The 26,805-nt window shown below is 44.4% G+C and overlaps 1 protein-coding gene across 2 annotated transcripts; it reads left to right on the top strand.

Annotated features, from left to right (window-relative positions):
* The first annotated feature begins 1,075 nt into the window (after positions 1 to 1,075).
* Positions 1,076 to 26,352, top strand: LOC308460384 (uncharacterized protein). Of its 2 annotated transcripts, XM_080976721.1 has the most exons (14): positions 1,076 to 1,339; positions 1,481 to 1,626; positions 3,625 to 4,188; positions 8,117 to 8,332; positions 9,337 to 9,433; positions 11,019 to 11,126; positions 13,628 to 13,773; positions 16,496 to 16,534; positions 17,860 to 17,951; positions 19,664 to 19,825; positions 21,502 to 21,573; positions 22,891 to 23,031; positions 24,123 to 24,194; positions 25,501 to 26,352. In XM_080976721.1, the coding sequence occupies exons 2-14, from the start codon at positions 1,598 to 1,600 to the stop codon at positions 25,935 to 25,937; spliced, it is 2,175 nt and encodes a 724-aa protein (XP_080832847.1). In that variant the 5' UTR covers positions 1,076 to 1,339; positions 1,481 to 1,597; the 3' UTR covers positions 25,938 to 26,352. The 2 variants fall into 2 exon arrangements, with proteins under 2 accessions (XP_080832847.1, XP_080832846.1); XM_080976720.1 differs by having other exon boundaries at positions 1,076 to 1,626.
* The last annotated feature ends 453 nt before the right edge of the window (positions 26,353 to 26,805 follow it).

The following is a 26,805-nucleotide window of genomic DNA, read 5'->3' on the forward strand; positions in this document are numbered from 1 at the left end:
GCTTTCGGCGAGTGTGCAAACGATTGGTTGTTTTGTCGATGTGCGTGCGATTGATTGGCTATGGCGGTCCTGCGGGTGAGCCTTTTTTTGGCAATCCCCCCCCCAAAAGCTCCACAAATCTGGGCAACCCCCCCCCAAAAAAAAGCTCAGCAACTCTTGGCAATCTCCTCCCATTTTCTCTATTTTTTGTAGTCCCAAGAAACATGGGGGCGTGTTATACACAGAAAAATACAGCACATCTTTTTTGCAGGTGGTTGGTGGGGTAGAGGGAGGGAAGTCAAAGGAGCGCAACTTGCCTAAGGTCCTGTAAACGAATTTATAGCAAAACTGAGAATCAAACCGAGGACTTCTTGTTTTATAGCCCCAAATGCAACCTTTTGCACTTACTCAGAAGTAAGTCTCAGGGTGGCGCTGTGGGTTAAACCACAGAGCCTAGGACTTGCTGATCAGAAGGTTAGCGGTTCGAATCCCCGTGACGGGGTGAGCTCCCGTTGCTCGGTCCCTGCTCCTGCCAACCTAGCAGTTCGAAAGGACGTCAAAGTGCAAGTAGATAAATAGGTACCACTCTGGTGGGAAGGCAAACGGCATTTCCGTGCGCTACTCTGGTTCGCCAGAAGCAGCTTAGTCATGCTGGCTACATGACCCGGAAGCTGTACGCCAGCTCCCTCTGCCAATAAAGCGAGATGAGTGCCGCAACCCCAGAGGCGGTCACGACTGGACCCAATGGTCAGGGGTCCCTTTACCTTTAAGTCTCAGTGAGTTCAGTGAGGCTTCTTCCAAGACAAGTAAAGCCACTCCTACTGCCCTGCGATCATGGGGTGAAGGAGGTCGGGATAAAAATGCGTGAAACAAATCAATATTTGTGAGCTTTGTAACATTGCTGGGCATCTTTGCCAGCCTGTATAAAATGAACCATTCTGGTCTCATGGCCATGTGTTCCTCCTCCTGCTTCACTCCCAAGGATGACAGCCAGCTTGCTCAACACAGACATGCGCCTTTTTTGGGGGGGTAGTGATTTTCTACAACATGTGCTCTGTTTGGATCACTCACTGCTCTATGACATCATCGGGCTGGAACCTCTCAAACAACAGTTGCCACCCAAGTGGCGGCGGTGGTGGTGAAAAACATGGCACTGGTGGAGAACCATTGATTTGAACTCTCGTGGCCCTGCTTCCACCAGCCGTAACACCTGAGCTGCCTTGGGGGAAATGGAAGCCCTGATCTCCACTCCATCCTCATATTTCTGGTCCTAGCTGTACCTCCCCATTGATGGTTCATCTCATCCTAGGCCCTCAAACACCACCCAACAAGATTGCTGATCCCTACGGCTTCTGACCAAGTGAGTTGTGGTTCTGAGGGACTGGAAAAGGAGGCAGTCTTCCCTTGGTGCTCCTCCTGTTCCTTTGATTCTTTCCCCCTCCACTCGCTCTGGATGAAGGGCCATTGAAGAAGTGCTCAATGATTTCTTTTCCACCTCCAGTGAAGAGAACCTTGTTGTGTGGCCTTCATCTTTTCTGTTGACCTTTGACTTATCAGTTTTGGTTGCCATCCCTGCTAATGTGGAAGGAGTACATCTCCCTGCTGTGGTTCCTGGAAAATGGATGACATCATCAACAGAGTTGGCAGGTAATTGGAGCTCTTAAAGGTTACCCTGTGGGACGCGGGTGGCGCTGTGGTCTAAACCACAGAGCCTAGGGCTTGCCGATCGAAAGGTCAGCGGTTCGAATCCCCGCGACGGGGTGAGCTCCTGTAGCTCTGTCCCAGCTCCTGCCCACCTAGCAGTCTGAAAGCACGTCAGAGTGCAAATAGATAAATAGGTACCGCTCCAGCGGGAAGGTAAACGGCATTTCCATGCACTGCTCTGGTTCTCCAGAAGCAGCTAAGTCATGCTGGCCACATGACCCGGAAGCCGTATGCTGGCTCCCTCAGCCAGAAAAGCGAGATGAGCGCCACAACCCCAGAGTCGTCAGCGACTGGACCTGGTCAGGGGTCCCTTTACCTTTAAGTTTACCCAGCTATTGATATACCCCTAATTAGGGTGATAAAGTATTTGATAATACTTTATTCTCAGGAAGTCAGTCTAAACATTTTGGGATTGCCCTGCCCTTCAAGAAAGTAGGGTAAGGAAGGTGGCTCCTAGACCAAAGGTGCTTTTTCCTGTGTGATGTGAGGGAGAAGAGAAAGAACAAATCAGCTCTGTCTGAGCACCATCAGATCAAGGTAAAAAAGGTAAAGGCCCCCTGGACGGTTGAGTCCAGTCAAAGGTGACTATGGGGTTGGGGTGCTCATCTTGCTTCAGGACGAGGGAGCCACCGTTTGTCCACAGACAGCTTTCTGGGTCATGTGGCCAACATGACTAAACCGCTTCTGGCACAACGGGACACTGTGACAGAAATCAGGGTGCACGGAAATGCCATTTACCTTCCTGCCGTAGCAGTACCTATTTAATAATAATAATAAAAATAAATTTTATTTATATCCCGCCCTCCCCAGCCGAAGCCGGGCTCAGGGCGGCTAACAACAATAAAATAATACAACATTCTAAAATCATTTCATTATAAAATTAATTCAAATCAAATTGATGGCAACCATTGGGCTAGAGTTCTGTGAGGATTGCCAAAGGAGGGGGTCAGGCTGTGCCTTGGCCAAAGGCCTGGTGGAACAGCTCTGTCTTGCAGGCCCTGCGGAAAGATGTCAAGTCCCGCAGGGCCCTAGTCTCTTGGGACAGAGCGTTCCACCAGATCAGAGCCACAGCCAAAAAAGCCCTGGCTCTAGTTGCGGCCAGCCTAACCTCTCTGTGGCCTGGGACCTTCAAGATGTTTTTGTTTGAAGACCGTAAATTCCTCTGTGGGACATACCAGGAGAGGCGGTCCTGCTTTATCTACTTGCACTGGTGTGCTTTTGAACTGCTAGGTTGGCAGGAGCTGGGACTGAGCAACGGGAGCTCACCCCGTCTCAGGGATTCGAACCTTTTGATCAGCAGGCCCAAGGGGCTCAGTGGTCTAGACAAGCACTGAGGTAGCGGGGAATGATACTATGAGCAACTATGAGTATATACAGTAATTCTGAAAAAAATAGGAAGAGAAACAAAGACAAAAAGGAGCAATTCCAAGAATAAAGGGGGTTATTTATGACAAATCCCAAGAGTCCTTACGTACTTCCTTCTACTTGTCACTTATTAAGGGTTATTTATGACATTTTTTTGATCCTGAGTATGACAAGGATAAGGAAAGAACCGCTTCTTATGACCTGTGAAACATGGGGTTAATTTTTGGAATAAATTACCGGTCCCTTACTCTGTGTGCTGTTCTAGATGAGTGGTTCCCAAATCTCCCCATCTTCCTGAGGGTTTTGGCAGACCAGTTAACAATGTGGTCTGTCAAGTAATGTGCTATATGATTTCTAATTGTATTTTGACACACAAGCTGTGGACTGTCTGAATGAAGCTTGTGAAACCAAGGCTCACCCATATTGCCTATTCCCTTGTTGTAGTTTTTGTTATTGCTGCTGGAGGTTTTTTGCACATTCATGGTATCCTCACCACTAATGGCGTTATCCAACCATATCATAGTATTGTGTTTTCATTCATGTTTGTCACTGGGCTTATTTTTCCTTCCCTTGCAGTAACCAACAAGACAAAAACGAGCAAGCTGAGGAGAAGAACAGACTCCAAGAACTAAATGAGCAGGTCAAAGAGATCAGCGAACTTCAGGAGCCAAATTTCGAAGGCGATAAACCCCCAGAGGTATCTGAGCAGGATCAGGAGAACACGCCACAAAACTTATTTGACCAGACCGATGAGAGCAGTGAACTTGCAGCGCCAGATCTTGAAGAAATTAAAATCCAAGATCTATCTGAGCAGGTTGAAGAGTACAAGCCAGAAAACCTAACTGAGCAGGCTGAAGAGAGCAGTGAACTTACGGAGCCAAATGTCGAGGACAATAAAACCCAAGAACTAGGTGAGGAGCAGGACCAGAAGAACAAGCCACAAGGCCCAGATGAGCAGGCCAACGATGATAATCCTCAAGATCTAAAGGACAGGGTTGAGGAACGTGTGAAAACATCACTGCTGCACCTCCCTGGCAAAGAGCCCTCCCTGTATCCTCTTTCCAGGATACCAGATTTTTATTTGGCAGAACTGCAGGATGGACTACAAATCTCCCCTGCCTCTCAACCTCAATTGGATGAGTAAGTAACGTTCTGGCATTGTGGCAGAAATCTTGTTCTTCACATTTGATTCCTTAAGTTGTCCCTAGCATTGCCAACTTCAGCACCAAGTGGCAGCATCCAGCACCATCCTTTGTGTGAGGAATGTCCCAAATGGATTTACGTTAATTTATTAACTTATAAAGAGAATTATATGAAAATGATGTATAGGTGGTATTTAACACCGGTTAAGTTGGCAAAAATGTACAAAACTAGAGAAAATAAGTGTTGGAAATTTAAAGAGGTAGAAGGTACGTTTCATCATATGTGGTGGCAACGTAAGATTATTAAAAAATTATGGGAAATGATATATAATGAGTGGGGGGGGGGAGTTAAGAATAACCTTTGTTTAAAAAAACCAGAAGCCTTTTTATTAGGTATTACAGGAATGGATCTACCTAAAGAATATAAGAATTTGTTTATGTATGCAACAACGGCCACCCGGATATTGCTAGCCCAGCATTGGAAAGAAGAAGTCATCCCCACCAAGGAAGATTAGCAAATTAAGTTAATGGAGTATGCTGAAATGGCTAAATTAACCAGGAAACTTAGAAATCAAGATGACAACAAATATAAAAAAAGGGAAATGTTTATTGCATATTTACAAAAGCAATGTACACAAGTTAATATATTAGCAGGATTAAAACAACACTTGAAATGTTATAGACAAGGTTTAAAATTGGAGGTAATCAGAGATAAAGACTTTGTTGACATGCATGAATCAAAATAATACAAAGGAACCAGGATGGAAGGGGAAGGAAGTTGGGGGATTCAAGTAATCCCATAATATTGATTCAATACTGACTGTGTATAGAGTTGTTTGAAATGTTTTATTTTATGCTTCTTTCTTTAATGCAAGGTTTTTGTTTTTGTGAGAAATAATATTTTTTTGTATAATATTTTTATTATCTTGCTAACCATTGCTCTCTTTTTTGGTAAAAGTAACATGAAGGGCTGGTATTCACATCTTGGGGTGGGAGGAAAGTGTTGTGGGTGCCAGCGTGAAACTGCAGCTGTGAGCAGCAAACAAGGAGAAGAGGTGACGGTACCCTGTTCTGGTGAGTACTGTCAGGGCCGACTTTAACATATGCGCCGCAAGGGTGCAAAGATCTGCCCAACGCCCCCAAATTTAGTTAATTTCGTGTGAATGGTGCCATTGAGAATGACAAGTGCCACCGTTGAGTCTGACAAACGCCGCCATTGTGAATGACAAGCACTGGCGCGGCGTGACTTTGGTAAATGAGCGCACAAAGTCTAAAGTCCTTTAGTGAAACAGTAGGTATACATTTTGGTAATACCTAGGTATATATGTATTTTGTTTTTCTAGCTTGATCAAAATTATTATTTCATAACAGGTAGATAGTTAAGAGCTTAGTGGTTTCAGCGGCAGGCATCCGGCGCCCCCCAGAATTCAGCACTCGGGTGTCCCACACCCCTTGCACCCCTGGGTAAAGATGGCCCTTAGTACTATCACAAAACAAGGTTTTAAGAACTCCAGAGACCCTGCATGAGCTCAACCAGTAGCTTTGTATGGGTGTTAAATAGGATGAGGGACAGAACCATAGCTGTCAACTTTTCCCTTTTCTTGCGAGGAATCCTATTCGGAATAAGGGAATTTCCCTTAAAAAAAGGGAAAAGTTGCCAGCTATGGACAGAACAGATCCCTGAGCAGCTGCCACCCAGCTCAAATGCCAGGGGGTGTGTTAAGTTGTGGGCGAACATATCAGATGACACAGCGATTCTTCCAAAGCAGCTCTTTATTTGTAAGCTGGAACAGAACTAACTGAGGAGCTCAGTCAGCCTGCTTATATAGAGCTCCAGAACAATTGTAACTGTTGCAACTTTCTAAAACTATCCAATCACAGAACGTCACTTTTCGATCCTTCATTTGCATACAAACTATCCAATCACTGAACGTCACTTTTGATCCTTCATTTGCATAACTATCTACAGTATCCCCCTGCTGGCCCAGGGTGAGAACATCAGTACATAACAGGGTGAGCTAAAATTCCTCTTGTCTGGGCTGAACTGTAAGCTGCTGTCCGAGATGAGCGAGGACCTGGGAAGGAAGCCAGTGGGTCAGAGCTGCAGCATTAAGTCAGAAATTGGGATGAAAGAGTGAGCCAAATAAAACACAGGGAAAGCTAAGTAGGCCTTGTTGTTCAACGCACAGAGAAACGCAAGAAAACTTGGATGCAATTATCTAAGACGCATGTCGAAATAGAAACATAAAAGAACTAAATGATACAGACTCCCAACAGATTTATAGTCGTCAAAAAACCGAGCTGAAGAAGGCGTGTACTCCGAAACAGGGCCCTGTCCTGGTTACCACCACTGAACCGTACATCTGATTCACACTCCGGATACTCCTTTTTGGCCCCATTTGATCCTTCATTCTTTATTCTTTATTCTAATTTTATATAATGTGGACTCGTTTTGACTGCTATTGAGACTTGTATAAAACAATTGTTGTGCACTGGTATTTCATGTACCTTTGTACTATATCATTGTATATTTGAAACGACATTATTTCTGCACTTAAACGTTGTATCCAAACTTACCATTACTTTAAAACTATCATACTTATACGTTGTGTTTAAATCTACTACTAGCTTCAAACTGTTATTCTTAGCAGAATACACACGTTTTTCATTTCAACTCTTGAGTAGGAATTATTCCTTATATTGAAACTTTTGGCCAGAGTTCTTGATATATCCTTTTCAGTCTTGTTGTTCAGACAGCATCTAATTCTAACAGGAAGCTAGTTATAATCCTGTAAAAGAGGCTCAAAAGGCCACCCATTCTTAACTACTTAGGCAAACGCTCCAAAAAATAGCAGAACCACCCAAGAATATTGTCCGCAGTTACTGATACCAAATGCTGCTGAGAGATCCAGGGGAATCAACAGCGTCATTCCGCCCCCGCCTTTCTCCTGAAGTAGGTTGACTAAGGAAGAAGCTGGCTTCCCTACCAGAGGATTGCAAGCTATGGGGTGGGGAAAGAAGGGTGTTTTCCTCCTTTCAGAATTTCCTCAATTGCACCCTGAATTCGCTAACATCTAAGATGACCCTCTGCTCAGGCTAAAGCATTGCCCTTGCTATAAAAAGACAGTTTGAGAGGAATAGTTTTTGTTATGTATTCAGTGGTCTGTGTTTGCCTGAGCTTAAGTCTGGACAAAGGATTCTGAGCACCTGCATTCTGATTCGAGACATGATGTCCAATCACAGAAAATTTCAGGATTTGGGCCTCTGCCACTGGCCCTTGAACCCTGAGTTGTGATTCGCAGCTTGGAAGTTTAGACAGCCAATCACATTGGGTGTGGGAGCAGCCCAGGCTTTCAGGAATGTATATAAGCAGTTGCTTTGCCCCTGTTTCCCAGTTTTGTAGTTCAAGAAAGGTTCTTGCTGCTATCAATGTGTCTTGCCTTGTGGGAACCCACCATCTCTTCAGTTTTCTTTTTCTTTTTTGTTTTGCAAAAAAAAAAAAATTATTTGGTTTTACATATTAGAATTTACAATCATACCACAACATATTTAAAAGTACAAGATCCCCACAGATCTCTGGACTTCCCACCTCCCTCTTTGTGGGTCCCATTGTTAAGCCTTTTCTGCTACATCTTTTATAATAATCCAAATTTTTATAACTCCATTATATCCATAGTTCTCGTTACATTACAAGGGTTATTAAAATCCCGCTAACAATTTTAACTGTTTACAGTGATCTCTAAGGTAAAGTATAAATTCCCCCCATTCCTTATTAAAGCTTTGATTTTCCTGATTTCAGATCTTTCCACTCATTTTTGTCATTTCAACGTAGTCCGTCAACTTAATCTGCCATTCTTCCTATTGAGAGGAATAGTTTTCATTCATGCCTGTGACTGGACTAATTCTTTCCTCCTCCCTTGCTACAGAATTCCACAACACCAAGCTAAAGATGGCAAACTCCCAGACCTGAAGGAGGAGGTTGAGGAAGCTTCGGAGGGTCTGATGGAGAAACCGACACAACAGCCTCAAGACAAAAAATTAAAGCCGCCTTCCATTACCACCATTGTGGATTTAAAACCGCAGGCCAAAAAGAAGCAGAAAGATTCCCTCTCCTACGTCTCTGCTAGATCCACTTATTCCATGTAAGAAGAAGTAGAGAGCTGGGACCGAAGATGGCCTACAGTTCATGTCTGAGCTCAGGAACCCTCCAAGTGTCCCTATTTTCCAGGGACAGTCCTGGATTTACAGACGCCATCTTGGTTTCTGATTTGATCCCAGGATGTCCCACTTTTCCTTAGGATGGCCCTACTTCCATCAGTGGAATGTTGTAGGATATGGTAGGGTGTCCCTCTTTTCATCAGAGAAATGTTGGCGGGAATGGAGTTAGGCAACTCACTGAACCGAGGAGATAACTAACTATACAACCTTTAGAAGACATCTGAAGGCAGCCCTGTATAGGGAAGTTTTCAAATGTTTAATGTTTTGTTATGATTTTATATCTGTTGGAAGCAACCTGGAGTGACTGGGGCAATCATTATTATTGGATAGGTAAAGGTAAAGGGACCCCTGACCATTAGGTCCAGTCGTGAGCACTCTGGGGTTGCTGTGCTCATCTTGCTTTAATGGCCGAGGGAGCCAGCGTACAGCTTCTGGGTCATAATTTATTATTGATACCACGCCCATCTGGCTGAGTTTCCCCATGTGGCCAGCATAACTAAGCTGCTTCTGGCAAACCAGAGCAGCACACGGAAACGCCGTTTACCTTCCCGCCGGAGCGGTACCTATTTATCTACTTGCACTTTGATGTGCTTTCGAACTGCTAGGTTGGCAGGAGCTGGGACCGAGCAATGGGAGCTCACCCCGTCGTGGGGATTCGAACCGCCAACCTTCTGATTGACAAGCCCTAGGCTCGGTGGTTTAGACCACAGCGCCACCCGCATCCCTATTATGGAATAAGATGCCCCATTTTCATCAGAGAAATGTTGAAGAGTATGAAGCTGTAAATACTAAAGAAGGCCATCTTCTTCTTGCAATGATATAGATACACCAAGTATTTATCAGAATTAAGTTCCAAAGTGTCCTTTTTGAAGACAGATGGATAGAAGGAAGGAGAGAACATTCTCTGATGTGCTGCCATTTTCCACAGGCGATCTGTACGGAATTTGCCAGTGTCTGTAAAGGTCCCTCTTCAGAGACCCCCTTCTCCCAAAGTAAAACCTGAAACTGTTGATAAAGGAACTCAGGTAAGATGAATATTGACTTCTGCCAGACCAGTTAGATCATGTGGGTTTACGCAGCCAATCCAGTGCAATGGGCAGGCGGGTTGGTATTCCGTAGTGATGCATGGCATCGTGGCATGTTCACAGTTCAGGAAATCAAATCGCACAGCTCAGTGCGGCCAATGAAGTGGCAAACAGTATGCAGTTGAAATGCCACTGGCAGAATTTGAACACATATTGATAATGCTGGGTAATAAACGGGTGCTGCTTTTAATGGCCCCATAAGCAGCTGCCGCGGTGGGTCCAGGCCCCTTGCATAATTCTTCTCTGTGGGGATGTGTTGGCTGCTTGAAAAGTTTGCAGCATAGCCCCCCAACCTGTGGTGAGGCGGTGCCCCCAACCATCCCACTGTGGCAGAGCTGGGGGTCCCATGGTCCTCCACCAGCCAGAATGGCCAATAGTCTGGGACGCCTGGGATTTCCCAGTGACAATTATTCACACGTAAGAACTAGTCACACCATCTAGTAATATACAGATTGGGCTTGCCGCATGGTCCTGGCCCCCTTCTACACCTCCCATGTGTTCACTGTATGGACAGTTGTTATGGGAATGTTAAGGATAGTAGGAAAGGATATATTGAATAAGTATTGTCCTTCCTTCACTCACACTAGTAACTGATGTAGCAGAGCAGATTCCCTTCAATATAGCTGGAAGCTAGTTTGCAGATTCGTTTGAATCTCTTCATTAAGATTATTTCCTGGTGTCCCCTTTAAACCCTCTTAGAAGAATAAAGACACAAGAGTCGCTTCTGAGTAAAGTAACAAAAAGTTTACAATGGTACCTCAGGTTAAGTACTTAATTCATTCTGGAGGTCCATTCTTAACCTGAAACTGTTCTTAACCTGAAGCACCACTTTAGCTAATGGGGCCTCCTGCTGCTGCTGCACCCCCGGAGCCCGATTTCTGTTCTTATCCTGAAGCAAAGTTCTTAACCTGAAGCACTATTTCTGGGTTAGAGGAGTGTGTAACCTGAAGCGTATGTAACCCGAGGTACCACTGTACTCGCATTTCAGTTTCCCGAAAGGCAGGCTTTACTTAGTGGTTACATAAAGAAAGAGACTGTGAGTTCATCTCATATGGAGACTGAACTCATGTGCTGCTGGCTGAGAGCCAGCAGACAGCAAAATTGCATTTAGATAACAAAATGGCTGCAGGAAAGCAGCCCAGCAGCAAAAGAACAGCAAGACAGCAAGATCAAGACTGAGAAAATGGCTGCATGTCTCGGCTATTTTATGGAGTCAGCCAAAGCCACACCCATCTCCCAGATCACATGCAGTGGGAGTATGTTCCAGACCAGTGGAACAGGAAGTTACACTGACTGGATGTCCTCCTGCCTGTGCCCCTTCTAGGGAGATAAGGAATGTTGTCTTTGACTGCTCCAATGGATGACATCCCACAGTTGTCACCTGAAAATTGCTACTATAAGGACCTCTAAGATTGACAGTCGTAGCCGCTGTCAACTAACAAGAGTTCTTCATATATTTCAACAGTGGGATAGTGATCAACATCGTTTGTCATCTTGGAATTGTCTTTTCTCTTGGGTTGAACAGTGCAAGCTGATGCTCATGCGGAAATTGCAGGTGCTTCCGAGGACGCCGTCCCCTCAGAGACGCCATGTACAGAGAGCAAAGCCCCCAACCGCTGATAAAGCGACCCAGGTGGGAGCCGAAATCTTTGCATATAACAAGGTGAATCCGGGGCCGGCCTACCTGTGAGGCAAGGCGAGGTAACTGCCTCAGGCAGGAGGAACCACAAAGGCAGCAGATCTTACCTCCAAGGAATGCATTGGCCTGTGGTAGCAGCAACAGCTGTGGTGTGCTCCTTGGAGACTGGATCTGTCACCTCCTCAGTCACCTCTCCCCATACCTTCTTCGCAAATAGGAGGTGCTCCTGGTCTCTTCTCACCCCTAGGGAGAAAATGGTGGGGGTCGCCCTCTGGGATCTCCTGGGCTCTGCAACCCCCAGCCACGTAGTTCAGGCCGAGTCCCTTTTTCTCCTAAAATGACATTTGATTTCCTTTTCAACCAGTGGATAAGGATGATTTGATTCCCTCTCTTGTTCCTGATGTACATATTCACCTTTCTTTCCTGGCAATGAAAGGCACCATTTTATGGTTCACCCCAGGTGCCAAAATGTATTGTGCCAGCCCTCATGGCTCTAACCCTAGAAGCCCCACCTTGTTAAGCTGCCTTCACTCCAAGTTCCCCTCAGTGTCCTACAGCAGGTACCTTCCCATTGCCAGTGAATTAAACCATGGGACTGGTGCTGTTCTGCCAACAGAAGAACAGCCCTGGCTTTCCTAATAGCCCGTCACCTGCCTTTTGTTCTCCTAATGTCTCATCTCCCAGGCAATTACCTCATCAGGAAACTGGCCTGGTTTATATTTTAACATTTGCTGAATCCAGGGGTTCAGTGTCTGGCACCCAGAAACTCATAACAACATTGCCAACCTGTCGTACCTTCAATTCCCGTTACCCTCCCTCTTTTCCATGCAGAAAGCAGGACAGGTAAGTTATAGTGAAGAGAAGATGGAACTCAGGCTGCTTCAGTGATATCAGAGAGCCACAAGAACTTGTTGATACTTCCTTCCAGGAAGAGCAGTGTTACCTCATATGTCCTAAGAGCCATTTTATTTTGTACCCTCTTTTGTGGCAGAGTTTATTTGCATGCATGGTATGGTTTGCCAGTCATAGGTTCCATACTTCATTATATATTTTTTCAGCTTAAAGAGCAATTCATACCACGATCCATTGGGATGATCTCTGGCTCAGTCAACTTATTCCCAGCATAGCTTGGGCTATGCCAGGCAGAGGGCCTTCTCAGTAGTGGCACCCTCTCTGTGGAACCCTTCAGAGGTGATGGAAATAAACAACTATCTGGCTTTTAGAAGACATCTGAAGGCAGCCCTGTTTTTAATGTTTGATGTTTTATGGAGTTTTAATTATTCTGCTGGGAGCTGCCCAGAGTGGCTGGGGAAACCCAGCCAGATGGGCAGGGTAGGAAGAAGAAGAAGAAGAAGAAGAAGAAGAAGAAGAAGAAGAAGAAGAAGAAGAAGAAGAAGATGATTCCAGGTCAACAGACATTATGCTGATGTAACTCCCTCTTTCCAGCTCAGCTGGGACTTGGCCACTTCAGCTGAGACTGGTGGGCCTTTTGCTGGCATAAACCCTGAAAAATGGGTATTCTGAGGGAGTGGCAGGACTGGGCATGGGGGGGAGACTTACGCTGGATCCTGACTTGGTTCAGCTTAGTCATGTGACCTCAAAACAGGGCAGAACCTATGGCAGTGGAAAGGGTGCTGCTAAGTCAAGGTCTGTTTTAAAGGCTTGTTTCAGCCTCCTCTGCCAAACCTAGGCTGCATCAAGCAGCAGTACCTTTCATTCCTGAAAGGAGGTTAAAATAGGGGTAATTTACGCTGGTTTAGCTGAAGACAGCATAAGTTCTGCTGCTTTCTATATACTTATGATCACACTGCAGGACCACTCATCACTTTTGGCAATGCTAATTCACTGTTAGGGATGCCAGAAGGTATCAGTTTGCATTCCGACCTGAGTTTGTCCCACGCAGACCTTTTTTGCTCTGCTGCAATTCGGCTTCTGACGAAGAGCACAGTCTTTGTCTCCCTGTCCACTGTGGCAGACGTTTACGCAATTAAGCACATAATTAATTGTGTTAGTATTACATCATTCCACACCATTCATTACAGTGCAAATGAAAATCAATGCAACTGGAAAGGGGAATTTGTAATAAATTACAAATTGTTTGAGGACTGAAATAGCAAGAGCAAATGCTGATATTTGCTGAATTGATTTCCATTCTGGATATAGGGCGAATAATTTCTGCTCCTGCTTCCGCTGAATTCTCCGACTTCACTAAATGCAGTTGGTGATGCAATACTGATAAGCTTACTCTTAGAATATTTATCTTCCCCAACTAACTAGAAGCGCAACAACTTCAGCTGCTGTTTTGATAAGGCTACACACAGAGAAACACCAGCTTCCCAAAATCTCTCTCCAAGCTTTGGTTGTCACCATGAGATATCTTAAAGCCAAGAGATTTCTCCTTAATCTCAACCCCATCACTCCTTAACTATCTGAGATTGCTAGGCTGTAGCTCTGAGCATTTGCTGTAGCCACAACCTTGCCATCCTCACCAACAGATTAACTCCAACTATGGGAGGTTGGAGAAGAGAACGCCTGTTTTGATCAAAAAGAAGAAAACAGGGGAAACGACCATTAACAAGACTTTTCCAAGCAAGACCAGGCCATCCATCTTGCGTAAAGAAAGTGGCAGCTGTTATGACAAGTAAGAATCCCTGGAATAGTTAAGACCAGTGCTTTTTTTTTCTGGGGGGGCGCAGGGGTACACATACCCCTAAACATTTTGTGAATCTTTGTATTTTTGTCCATTTACTGTATTTATTTTTCCCAGTTTGAACTATAAAATAGTGGTCTTCTTGAGTCAAAATTTGAGTACCCCCTAAACATTTTTTATTTCTTTTTAGGAAAAAAGCACTGGTTAAGACAAACTTCTCCACCCTTCCTCCATCAATTTATTTGGACACTTTCTCTGTATTGTTTTTTCGCACTTGCTAAAAGCTAAATTGTTTAGGCAAGCCCACCCAGATATGTAAGAGAGGCATGCAAGGAGGTGGGTGGCAGAATCAACTACCGTTTATATGTATACCTGGATTTATTTTTAAGGTCAGCTTGTTTTTTATTTTTATTGATAACTTTAATGTATATTTTATATTCAGTGTCAGCCTCTTAGACGTTTCTACAATTAAGAGGTATACACATATTAGAAATGAATGACAAATTAATTCTACTGCAACTCATCATCTCCCATATTTATGCAAGTCTGCCAGCTCGGCTGTTCAGACTGGGAGACTGTCGAGTTTAGTGGTGATTTCTCATCAATTTGCCTCTGATCTTGTCAATTTCCTCGATCAAAGCAAAATCACTTAAGCAGTATAAGAAGAGGAAAAGCCCTGCTGGATCAAAGGCCACCTAGTCAAGAATATGTTCTCCCAGGGGGCAAAGAAAGATGCTCATGGGAAGCCAATAAGCAGAACTTGAACACAGTACCACTTGTCTAAAATCTTGTTCAATGTGAAGAGTGTAAGAAAATATTTCCACTGGTTGGTCCTCCTCTTGCTCCTTTATTGGAGGGACCCAGTCACCAGTGGCAAACTTGGAGAGTAAGGTAGGTAAGGAGGCACCTGGCTTTGGGAAGGAGGCGGGAGGGCTCTGGCAGGGTCCTAGAGCCCTTCCACCTCCTTCCCAAAGCTGACAAAGTGCTAACTAGGCTTTGGGAAGAAGGAAGGAAGACTCTGGAACCCTATCAGAGCCTGACGCCTCCTTCCCAAAGGCCAGTGCCTCACTTACCGGGCTTTGAGATGGTAGCTCCCATTGCGTCTCACCATTCGCAGAGTCCTAAGTCCGCCACTGCAGTCACTCATGGAAGTCTGAGTTAATTAAGCCAATAATAATAATAATAATAATAATAATAATAATAATAATAAATTTTATTTATATCCTGCCCTCCCCAGCTGAAGCTGGGCTCAGAGCGGCTAACAACAGTAAAATGATACAACATTCTAAAATCATTTCATTATAAAATCAGTTCAAATCAGATTAATGGCAACCATTGGGCTAGAGTTCTGTGAAGAATTGCCAAAGGAGGGGGTCAGGCTGTGCCTTGGCCAAAGGCCTGGTGGAACAGCTCTGTCTTGCAGGCCCTGTGGAAAGATGTCAAGTCCCACAGGGCCCTGGTCTCTTGAGACAGAGCGTTCCACCAGATCGGAGCCGCAGCCGGAAAAGCCCTGGCTCTGGTTGAGGCCAGCCTAACCTCTCTGTGGCCTGGGAGCTCCAAGATGTTTTTGTTTGAAGACTGTAAGGTCCTCCGTGGGACATACCAGGAGAGGTGGTCCCGTAGGTACGAGGGTCCTAGGCCGTATATATTTCTCCCGGAGTGGTGGGGTTCGTGCAGTCCTGTGCTTGCTCCCACACCACTTCTGGTAGTCCCTGCAGTTTCCACCCACATAATTAAGAGTTGAGTGCAAGGTTATATCCTCTGCTAGCAATTCATCTCCATGCATTGCCAGCATGCTATGCAACCCATAATCTGTCCCAGGTGGGACCTAGAAACATATGTTTTTTAAAAAACACTGTGAAAAATGCTTTTTTAAAAACACGTTTTGAAAAATATATGGAACTTGCCATAAGCTCGCCAATCGCCATCTAGGGCTGCATTTGTATAATGCACTCAAAACATTGTATTTGCAGCTGTATGGCTGAGTCCTCTATCACATTGTAGATGGCAGCCCTTCACTGATATTAGGCCTGAAGGAAGGAGGGCCAGATTTAGGTTTGATGAGGCCCTAAGCTACTGAAGGTAACGGGGCCCTTTATAGGTCCACTGTCCTTTGTCAACAACAAATTGTCACTGGTTTTTTTTGTGTTGAATAGATGCTATATGGTAATTTATGGACCTAATACAGGCATGGCCAAACTTGGCTCTCCAGCTGTTTTGGGACTACAACTCCCATCATCCCTAGCTAACAGGACAAGTGGTCAGGGATGATGGGAATTGTACTCCCAAAACAGCTGGAGGGCTGCGTTTGGCCACCACTGACCTAATAGGTATCTAAAGCCTATGCAACCAGTCCATGCAGAATGTAGGCACCCTATATATAGAAATGAGCAAACCAGTGATATTTTAGGGAGCAGGCTAGCAGGCAGAGCCCATTACTTACATCAGAGGAGCCTACACAACACAACATGTTATTTGTTTTTTATCTTATATTTTGGAAATGTACATCCAGTATTTTTTTCCTTTAATTTTTTGGGGGTCCTCAAGAGAGTGGGGCCCTAAGCTACAGCTTGTTTAGCTTATACGTAAATCTAGCCCTGGAAGGAAGCAACCATGAATTGATGGCAGCCGTGTTGCTCCAGGTACCATGTAAATGGGGTTGGGGGGTGTCTTTAGGTGGCTTCTAAGTAACCACCATTTCTGCCTTCCACAGTATCTGCACGGAGGATTCCATGACTATTAAAAAGGGCAAGTGAGTATTCCAGACTCTTCTGTCCTGCCTTGACTTGACTCCCAGTCCTTTTATCCTCACCTTCCCTTGTGCATGTCAGGATCTCGTCCTACACTCGAGTAGGACCCTGGCAGAGACACATGCCCAACTGGCATGTTCTCTCCCTCCTGGTTGTTCGTTTGGGAGCTTCAAAATCTTTCTTCGGCCCGAACATCACAGTGACCGATGCCAACAGACACCGGCACACTTAGGGATCCCCAGAGTCTTCGCAGTTTGCGTGACAGACCTCAGCAACTCAGCATTTTGGCTAATCAACTTTATTTACATATAAATACACACGGAGCATTGCAACATGGCTCCCTCTCTCTCTAGCATCAGACAGCAAAGAGAAAGGACAAAGGACAATAGTCCCACTTCACGGAACACAGTAACACAAACATCCTGTCTCCGTCACTTCCCACTCTGTGGAGTCAAAACATACACTATCATGTGATGACAAAAATCCCATGACTGCAGTCATGGAGCAGGAATTCTAACAGTGCAGGCTTGTTGGGCCCACCAGCTTTCTTCTGCTCTTCCTTTCTGCCATCTGGTTCTGCCTCTTTCACAGCTTGTCTCACCTTTCATTTCCACAGGAATGCAGGAAAATGCAGCTGTCCCTTCTGGGGATTGAACCCGCAACTTTGGCATTATCAACACCATGCTCTGACCAACTGAGCTATGCCCACCCCACTGTCGTCCCTCAGCAGGCTCGAACCACACTTTACTGAAGCCCAGAGATTCCTAAGGGGAGAAATGGGATTAAATTGTGGTTTTACATTCAGTTCCGTCCTAAAGCTGTGGCAGGAATCATCAGTGTGTTGTTCACAGGTGCACAAGCACCCACACAAATAAAATAAATACCAATTATGTTACAACACTGGATATGTTTCCCAGCCCAATTCAAAGTGCTGGCTTTGACCTATAAAGCTCTTTATTGCTCTAGACACCAACATCTTAGGAAATGCCTCTCCTTATAGGAACACTCTTGGACACTAGATTTTCAACTGAGGTTCTTCTCCATGTCCGCCCTCTGATGGAGGTTCAGAGGGTGGTGACCAGGGAGAGGGCCTTTTTAGTTGTGGCTCCCAATCTGTGGAATGCTTTCCCAAGCGAGGTCCGCCTGGCGCCTTCACTGACATCTTTTTGGCAGTAGGTATAGACTTATCTTCCCCCCACCCCAGACATCTGATAGACTGAGATGATGTTATTGTAGTTACTAGTTTGATTCTGATCCCTCAGGGATCAAAAAAATGGGTCAAAATTAAGCAAAAATCATTTTAGTAATTCTGCATGTGTTTTGGCAGGAAAGCTAAAGCTATCTACAATTTCCACATAACTGTTTATGAAGGGGAGAATGAAATGGATTCGATGTGTAAGGCGGGACCTAGATGGGAAGGTAATTCATGTGTTCATTTTTCTTTTCTTTATTTTTGATAATTTTATTAGTTTTCAATTGCAATCCAATAATAGCCTCATTATAACGATACCAATTTATAATACAATTATTAATATCAATAGTTCAAATACCGAATTATATAATGTGGATAAGGCGGCCCCCCATGTGCTAGAATTGATTATTTGCTTTATTTCTGCGTTCCAAAATCTTATTAATTTCAATTACACTCCAGTCAAAATAGCAATCCCTTATACAACAACTGCAATATGAATAACTTCTAACCATGTTGACACATTAAATGATTTATAAAACTACAAGTAAGGAACTCAAACTATATCCTCATTCTTCCTGTGTGTGGTAATTATTCTGTGTGTGGTGTTTCTTTCTGTCCTTGTGATATGTTATGTCTTTCTTCCCCCCAGTTGTTGCTTTTCTCCAGGTAATTAATGTGTTCTTGCCCTAATGAGAAATCTGTGTGGATGAAAAACCTGCAGATTTCCTAACCGAGAAACATTTACTCTTATTTTGATTTATAAACCTACACAGTCCCAAGGACATAGAGTGGGGAATAAATCTCCACCTTTTGTCTCTTTACCCAAATGTGCTTGGAGTGACAACATGAAATCAAATCAGAACTACATTAAAGTGTACGGTGCTTTTATCTTGTTAGTTCAAACATCCTGAGATGTGGAGAGCTTCTTGACATCACAAGCTTCAACCATTTTGGTGCCACCATTTTGAAACACAGAACGTACACAGAGTAATAATTGTGTAATTCACAGTAGTAATTCTTTCCCCTCTGACCTCACTGTTTACGATTCCCCTCTGCCCCCAAATGCTCTGGGTCTGGATCTGTGTTTATGTACACACACACATTACTGAAACTCAGGAGAGCATTTCATGCGCGTAACCCACAAAAGACTATGCGATAAAGATGTTGGTCTTTATGGTGCTGTAAGACTGGTGATTTCAAGCCCCATTGATTTGGGTGGAGCCTAAACACAACCTGGACTGGATTTAAGCCGCTGCATTTGACTACAGTACAGGTTTTGTGTTCTAATTCGGGGGGGGGGGCATTGATCCATCTAGCTCATTATTAGCTACCTTGATTGGCGGTGGGTCTCCAGGGATTCAGATGGGTCTCCCGGCCCTGCTTGGTGATGCTGAGATGCTGAACCACTGAACCTGGGGTCTTCTGCATGCAAATACTCTACCACTGAACCGCGACACTGATGGCGCTGTGGTCTAAACCACTGAGCTTCTTGGGCTTGCTGATCAGAAGGTTGGCGGTTTGAATCCCTGCAACGGAGTGAGCTCCTGTTGCTCTGTTCCAGCTCCTGCCAACCTAGCAGTTCGAAAGCACACCAGTGCAAGTAGATAAATAGGTACTGCTGTGGCGGGAAGGTAAACAGTGTTTCCATGCGCTCTGGTTTCTGTCACGGTGTTCCATTGCACCAGGAGTGGTTTAGTCCTGCTGGCCACATGACCCGGAAAGCTGTCTGCGGACAAACTCCCTTGGCCTGAAAGCAAGATGAACGCTACAACCCCATAGTTGCCTTTGACTGGACTTAACCGTCCAGGGGTCCTTTAACTTTACCTATTACCTTTTTACTCTACCACTGAGCTACGACCCTTCCCCCAAAGTTTTTTGCCTCTTGTTCTTTTTCACAATCAGTTCCAGAAACCAATGCACTCTCATCCTTACTTTCCAGAGTCTGCATCCTCTTCAGGGCTCTCAAAGGCCTGCACTGTTTTCAGCACACTTAAGTCTGGAATGATTCACACCAGCGATCTCCTCTTGACTTTGCACACCCTGGGCATCCTAGTGACCAATGCTGAAATGCGTCGGACGCTGAGGCATGTCAAGGTGACCGGTATGTGACAACCTTCATCCTCAGATCTGTGGTTTTCCCTGGCAGTTGTTTTACCTTCATTGGATGCAATCTTGGGGAACTCTGATTCCCAGAAGCCCTGTTGAAATCCGACTGCTATATGAAAACAGCTACGTGCCCTGATTTAAGTGGGTCAGATCCAGTTCCTGCACAGTTGAGGGTGGGGTGAACAGACCGAAGGACAATTTGTGTTCCACAAGAACAAGTTTCTTTATACCTTGGCCACCGAGACCATATAACACCTGCCCTGAAAGACCTACATTGGCTCCCAGTGCGTTTCTGAGTACAATTCAAAGTGTTGGTGGTGACCTTTAAAGCCCTAAACGGCCTTGGCCCAGTATACCTGAAGGAGCGTCTCCACCCCCATCCTTCAGCCCAGACACTGAGGTCCAGCGCCAAGGGCCTTCTGGCGGTTTCCTCACTGCGAGAAGTGAGGGAACAGAGAACCAGGCAGAGGGCCTTCTCGGTAGTGGCACCCGCCCTGTGGAACACCCTCCCATCAGATGTCAAGGAAATAAACTATCTGACTTTTAGAAGACATCTGAAGGCAGCCCTGTTTAGGAAGGGAGAGTAAACATCCTAAGGCCAATGGCTCAGGATTTCAGTGTTTGATCTAGGGAAGGGTTTGTACCAACACCTGACCAATGAGGAATTTGTCAGCAAATGGCAGAAAACCATGGCTAAAAAATCCACCTCTATTGGTCTGTCACCCCCCCCCCCAACTGTATTACCTGGGTTATGAAGGCGCCCTAAAGATGTTAAAGCAAAGATTATGGGATAATGAACACAGTGACTTGCGATCTCGATCACACGCAGTCTGTAGTCCACTGGCAGTAGGGGTACAATATGGGCATGTCTTTAAGTTGACATCTTATATTAAAAACCTGACAGTACCAAGTTATCGAAGGCTTTTCACCAAAGCCAGACTAAACGTCTTTCCTTCTGCAGTGTTGGATGGCAGGTTGAGAGGAGTTCCCTACCAGGACAGACTTTGCACGTGTGCTCAAGACATCAATTCCATAAAACATATTTTGTTGCACTGTGCAAAATATGAGCAAGCCAGGGCTGAACTGATATTACCCTTGCTGGTACCTTTCCTGGGAAAATCAGAGGCTCACTATGTCAGGTTCCTATTGGAAGACCGGACAAATGCTAGAACATTAGCAGTAGCCAAGTTTTTATCGGTGGTTGCAAGAACCAGTGATCCCTATATTCTGAACAAATTGCTTGTTTAACCTGGAGGTAGGCTGTATGAATTGTGTATTGCTTTGCAACGATTTGTTGGGTCTCTGGACCGTAATAAAGGTTAATGATGATTTTTTTGCTAAGGCCAATGGAGGCTGGAAACAGGCTGTGGATTATTTCATATTTTCTAAGTTGTTGAGCCTGTGCTGGACATTGTATGGATATTTTGGGTGTATCTGTGATGCTTCTGTTCCAATTTTAAAGGGTTCTGCAAGTAAAAGTTTGAATAATATTTTTCTGGGCCTGGACAATGTTTTCTTCCAAAAGAGCCAGTTTGTATGCTTCCAGTCACTTCAAACTGCACAGTATTAATTTCTGCAACAGAAACACCTGAATAGTTGCACAAAACTAGGTTTCACTGTGATGCTCCTACACATACTTCAACTCAGCTTCTGTGTCTTTCTCCATTACAGCATCTGGGACTCTGGATTTCTCTGAATTCTTGGAAGTTGTGAACAATACCTCGCCTTTCACAGACACAGAGGGTATGATAAAGGGAACTGAGGGAGCGAGGGGAAAGATGGCCGCTTTCCTGTTGTTCCTCTGTATATCACTCTTTGTCTGCATTCCTGTCGACTGTTTCTCTTTCCACCCTCATCTCTGAACAAACTAAAAGATTTATCCATTGTTGCAGTTGCTGATGCTGTTTTACAAAAACATACTCTGTGCCAATCTGGGTGTCTGGCCTTTTGGGGGTCGGTTTTATTTCAGTGGCAGAGCTGAAGTTGGAGGCAGAGCTGTGGGTTTGTCCATCCAACACCAGCTTACCTGGATGGGACTGAATTTGGGTGGGGTAGCAGCAAGGTGGGGGTCACCTCAGCAAATTGTTAGGAGCGCCAGATTGACTCCATCGATCTGCCCAGGCAGCCTAAACACCAACATCACCTGGCAATTAAAGGTTGAAGGCAATTTCTTTTTTCTTTTTTGAATTTGCATTTTATTTATTTGTTAACATTCTTATGTTACATCGGTAAACGTTGTCATATTAGATTACAGGACTTACAATAATATAATTTCCAACATGTGTACAAAAATTATATATAAATTTTATATACCTAGAAAGAAAATGAGACAAAAAAAAGAAAGAACAAAGAGAAAAAACAAAAACAATCCCCCCCAATCATATACCGTATTTTTCGCTCTATAAGACGCACCAGACCACAAGACGCACCTAGTTTTTGGAGGAGGAAAACAAGAAAAAAAAAATTCTGAATCTCAGAAGCCAGAACAGCAAGAGGGATCGCTGCGCAGTGAAAGCAGCAATCCCTCTTGCTGTTCTGGCTTCTGGGATAGCTGCGCGGCCTGCATTCGCTCCATAAGACGCACACACATTTCCCCTTACTTTTTAGGAGGGAAAAAGTGAGCAAAAAATACAGTACATACCAACACACTAGACTTCCTGTCTTTCCCGTTGTATATTCCTTTTTTACAAATGAATGTACTCTTATTATGTATATTTCTTTACATATTATCTATATTTCTTTACATATTATCTAATACATTCCTATATCAATATGTGCTCTTAGTCTTATTTCTCAACTCAGTCTCACTCCAACGTCAATCAAATGCTAGCATAGAGAACCTTTACTGTATTTTTGAAGATATGTTTTATATCTATCCCACTTTTCCATAAATTTTTGTTTTGAATTGCCTCTCAGGCTATTTGTCAACTGCACCATTTCAGCAAATTCTTGTGGCTTGTAATACCAGTCCGTTATTGTCGGGGCTTCTTGTTCCTAAAGGTTAGAGGTAATTTCAGGCTCAGTAATTGTTGTCCTTTCTCTCCCATGTGCATCCTTTAGATTTCCAGACTATTCTTTGGATTTTCAGGAAAATAAATAAAGGTATGGTGGCCGTTGATGACTTGGAAACAGTCTTGATAGGCCTGGGAGTCAACTTGAACAACAAGGAGATACAACAGGCGCTGGGATGCACTGAAGTTAGTGAGTATCACTCTGCAACAAGTTGCAGAAAGGATATCGGACATGGTATTAGCATAATAATAATTTATTATTTATACCCCGCCCGTCTGGCTGGGCTTCCCCAGCCACTCTGGGCGGCTTCCAACAAAATATTAAAATACCATAATGCATCAAACATTAAAAGCTTCCCTAAACAGGGCTGCCTTCAGATGTCTTCTAAAAGTCTGGTAGTAGTTGTTCGCTTTGACATCTGGTGGGAGGGTGTTCCACAGGGAGGGCGCCACTGCCGAGAAGGCCCTCTGTCTGGTTCCCTGTAACCTTACTTCTCGCAATGAGGGAACCACCAGAAGGCCCTCGGCGCTGGACCTCAGTGTCTGGGTAGAACGATGGGGATGGAGACGCTCCTTCAGATATACTGGACCGAGGCCATTTAGGGCTTTAAAGGTCAGCACCAACACTCTGAATTGTGCTTGGAAACGTACTGGGAGCCAATGTAGGTCTTTCAAGACTGGTGTTATGTGGTCTTGGCAGCCGCTCCCAGTCACCAGTCTAGCTGCCGCATTCTGGATTAGTTGTAGTTTCCAGGTCACCTTCAAAGGTAGCCAAATAAAACTTGTGGAGGTGTCTGTTGGTCATTTATTCATCCAAACTGGTGCTGGAACTGGAAAATTTGGCCAGTTCTCCATTTCTTTTGATGTCAACAGAAGTTCTTGTTTGATGCTTCATAACCAGTTGTGATTCCTCTCCAAGTTCTCTTCTCACTTTTAAACCATGAAAGAAATTCTAGGCTTGGAGGGGTGCCATTCTTGTGTCCCAGCCTTCCCTCTCGCTTTGCCCAACTTTTGAAAATATTTGCTTATTTAAGACACATGCAACAACATGCCCTTCTGCAAAACCATGACGAAGGCAAATATGTCAACAATTAACCATGGATCACTACATTAAAATAAAATAAAAATAAATGTGCCCTCCAAAATTAATTATTTGAACAATCGTAGGCAAAATTTTAAAGAAACCTTTTATCTCAAAATGTCTTTTTTACATGATAAGCTGAAACAAACTAGACCTTTCTCAGGAAGCATACATTAACATACATTTTGTTCCGTTTGTAGGGAATGGGAATGTGAACATTTTGAGCTTCCTTCAGACTGCGTGGGGACTGCAAAGAGGCTTTGAGGAAGAAGGTGGGTTGCCTAGTGCTTTGGCTAAACGATATCATTTTGACATAGTATGGTTTCCATTTATAACTTTTATAGCCAATGATACAGAATGGGGGGGGGGGTTGGACTAAATGATCCACAGGGTCCCTTCCAACTCAATAATTCTATGATTGTACATACCTACAATGACTCATGCACTGCTGTGGAGGGGGTATTTGCCTTCCCATCATGGAGTCTCCTTTTGTCTGCCCTAGGACTAACGAGAGCACGGGCCCCCAAGATTTTGACTTCCTGGGGGCCTCCACAGGGTTTCATCTGACACTGCTTGGGGAAGGTGGGTTGCATGGGGGGAAACCCAACTGCAGTAGCAGCAGTCCTTGCTCTGGCTTCTCCTAGAACAGGACAATCGAATCTGGCCCACAATATCGATTTAGTTGGCATTTTTATTTTGGTTCTGTGATAGGAATTTTGAAGTCTTAGATATATGTTAAATGTTCATAAGTGTACCAACCAAGCGCATACATAGATCAGCACAGGAAGACCGACCTGAAACCATTTTGATTCCTAAACTGAGCAAATGTTTTCTCTGCAAGGTCAAAGTGGGAAACCTCCCCATTGTCTCTTTCCTCACAAATCCTGTCTTAAGGGCACATTTAAGATATGAATAGGGTGTGAGCCTGTGACATGGCCCGGGAACTAAGTATTTATCATTACAAAAGACTGGCCAGGCTCCCCAGGCAATCCAATCAAGCAAGCAGGGTATCCAGTCAAGTAACCTGCCAGACAGGAGATAAACAACGATAGGAGAAAAACAACATTCAAATTTCTGTTTTAGACCACCTTTTCTGTGATGTAGGTATGATGTTTCTGGGGGTGGTCTTGATCTACAGGGTGGCAATTTCCAAAGTCTATATAAAGGCTTGGGCACCATTGTTCTGGGTTCCTCCTCTCTCCTGTGTGTGGTGAGTGAGGACCCTGTTGCAACAGATCAATAAAGATCAGGCTTACTAGCTGCTTTGCTTCTCAATATTCTCCGGTTGGCCTCTGTTATTTTCTCCTACCAATAGGGAACCTACATAAGGACTCTATATGGGCTCTAGGATACCCCATAAGGGAAAAAAGGCAGGTTTTGTTTACAATAGTTTCTTGCGGCTTGTTCATCCTTCCCATACTTGTTGCTGTTTCCAATAAAGGTGTTGCATGTCTTGCTCTGAGGATCAGCTTTAAAAATCAACATCAAGGGGGTGTTTTGGAAGTCAGAGATGTAATGACATAGCACCATGTTTGTGGAAGCCTTCACAACGAATGATCTTCTGCTTCTCCCCATCAGGTTTGCAATATGAATGTGACGCCATGGACGCGAGCCCTTTCCGTGATGTGACTGAGCTTGTCAATGCAGACGCTAGATGGAGAAAGAAATACTGCGATGAGGATTTAATCGCTGCCAAGTGCCCCATCCCCCTGATGACATTGTCATGTTCAAATAAAGACCTTGTTTTTGCCCCGCCAAAGAGAAGGTTGTCCTGGAAGTCTGACCAGAAGAGGCCCAGCACTGTCATCTCATCAAAAGAGGGAGATAAAGGCAGTGGCATCAAGCTAACAAAATCTCAGTTGGATGCTACTGACCTGAGAAGTACCAGTTCTACATCTTCTGTGCATAACGCAGAGGGGGGAGATAAAGAACATGACGCCATGGAGGTGACAGAGGCACAGACAGGCTCTACTGGCCAGACGGACACCATCCAGGAAGAAGAAGAAGAACAATAACAACAAAAAGAAGTAAAGCCATGACATCATTGAGGAGACAAAGTCCTCGTCAGACTTTAAGCCCTCAAGTAAGGGTGCTTTACATCCTCAAGGCACCTTTCTATCCAAGTGAGTTTAACTGATAAAAGATCTTTGGTTTCCTGTTTGGCAGAAATTTTATTTAGAAAAACTCCCAAACCAGATACAGTTACTCCTCCTGATCAAGTACAGGGGAATCTTTGGAGTGTTTCTCATTGCTTCCCTGCGCCAGGCCATGTTATGCGCCGCTGAAGCCTATTTCCAGAATGGAAGCCAGGATCGCATGGGGAGGGGACTCGATGAACGACTCGTTGGCAGACTTGAATAAAGTCTAGCAGACCTGTTTCTCCAAACCATTCTCTTCTGCTTCTTAAAAATAAACAAAAACCTTAGCCTATTTATCGCTGCTGCTGCTGTCATCTTTTTGCAAAGTGCATTAGAAACCAACACAAATCAACATCAAGACAAGTGCCAAGGTTTTTGAAGCCTCTAGATTACATCTCTCTGGTGATCACTCGTAGCCGAGTAAGATTGTCTTCCATGATTATGGTCTTAACAGTGAGTACATAAGTGACTGTGGAGGCCAATCCTTCCATAGTGGGGACATAGGTTTCTGGGCGGGAGGATTTGCAAAAGGTGCCTTCCTCTTAGCTCATTCCTCCCTTTCATCCTGAGTTCCTGCTTCTTCAAAGTCCATGACGCCTTTGGTAGAGGCTATTCTCCAATAGGAGCTCTCTCAGGTCAGTGTTTCCCAGTTGTTGGTGTTTATACTACATGTTTTTAAGATTTGCCTTGAGGGCGTCTTTAAACCTCTAAACCTTTACCTTTACATATTATATTGGGGGCTTTT

Source organism: Podarcis pityusensis, assembly GCF_964106645.2.
Source record: "Podarcis pityusensis genome assembly, chromosome: 13".
Classification (NCBI taxonomy): Eukaryota; Metazoa; Chordata; class Lepidosauria; order Squamata; family Lacertidae; genus Podarcis; species Podarcis pityusensis.

Bases quoted from the DNA above. Each gene is read 5' to 3' on its own strand.
- LOC308460384 (XM_080976720.1), top strand. From the start codon at position 1,598: ATGGATGACATCATCAACAGAGTTGGCAG. The intron at 9,434-11,018 runs GTAAGATGAATA...TGGGTTGAACAG, and splicing joins CTGTTGATAAAGGAACTCAG to TGCAAGCTGATGCTCATGCG. The intron at 24,195-25,500 runs GTGGGTTGCCTA...TCTCCCCATCAG, and splicing joins AAGAGGCTTTGAGGAAGAAG to GTTTGCAATATGAATGTGAC.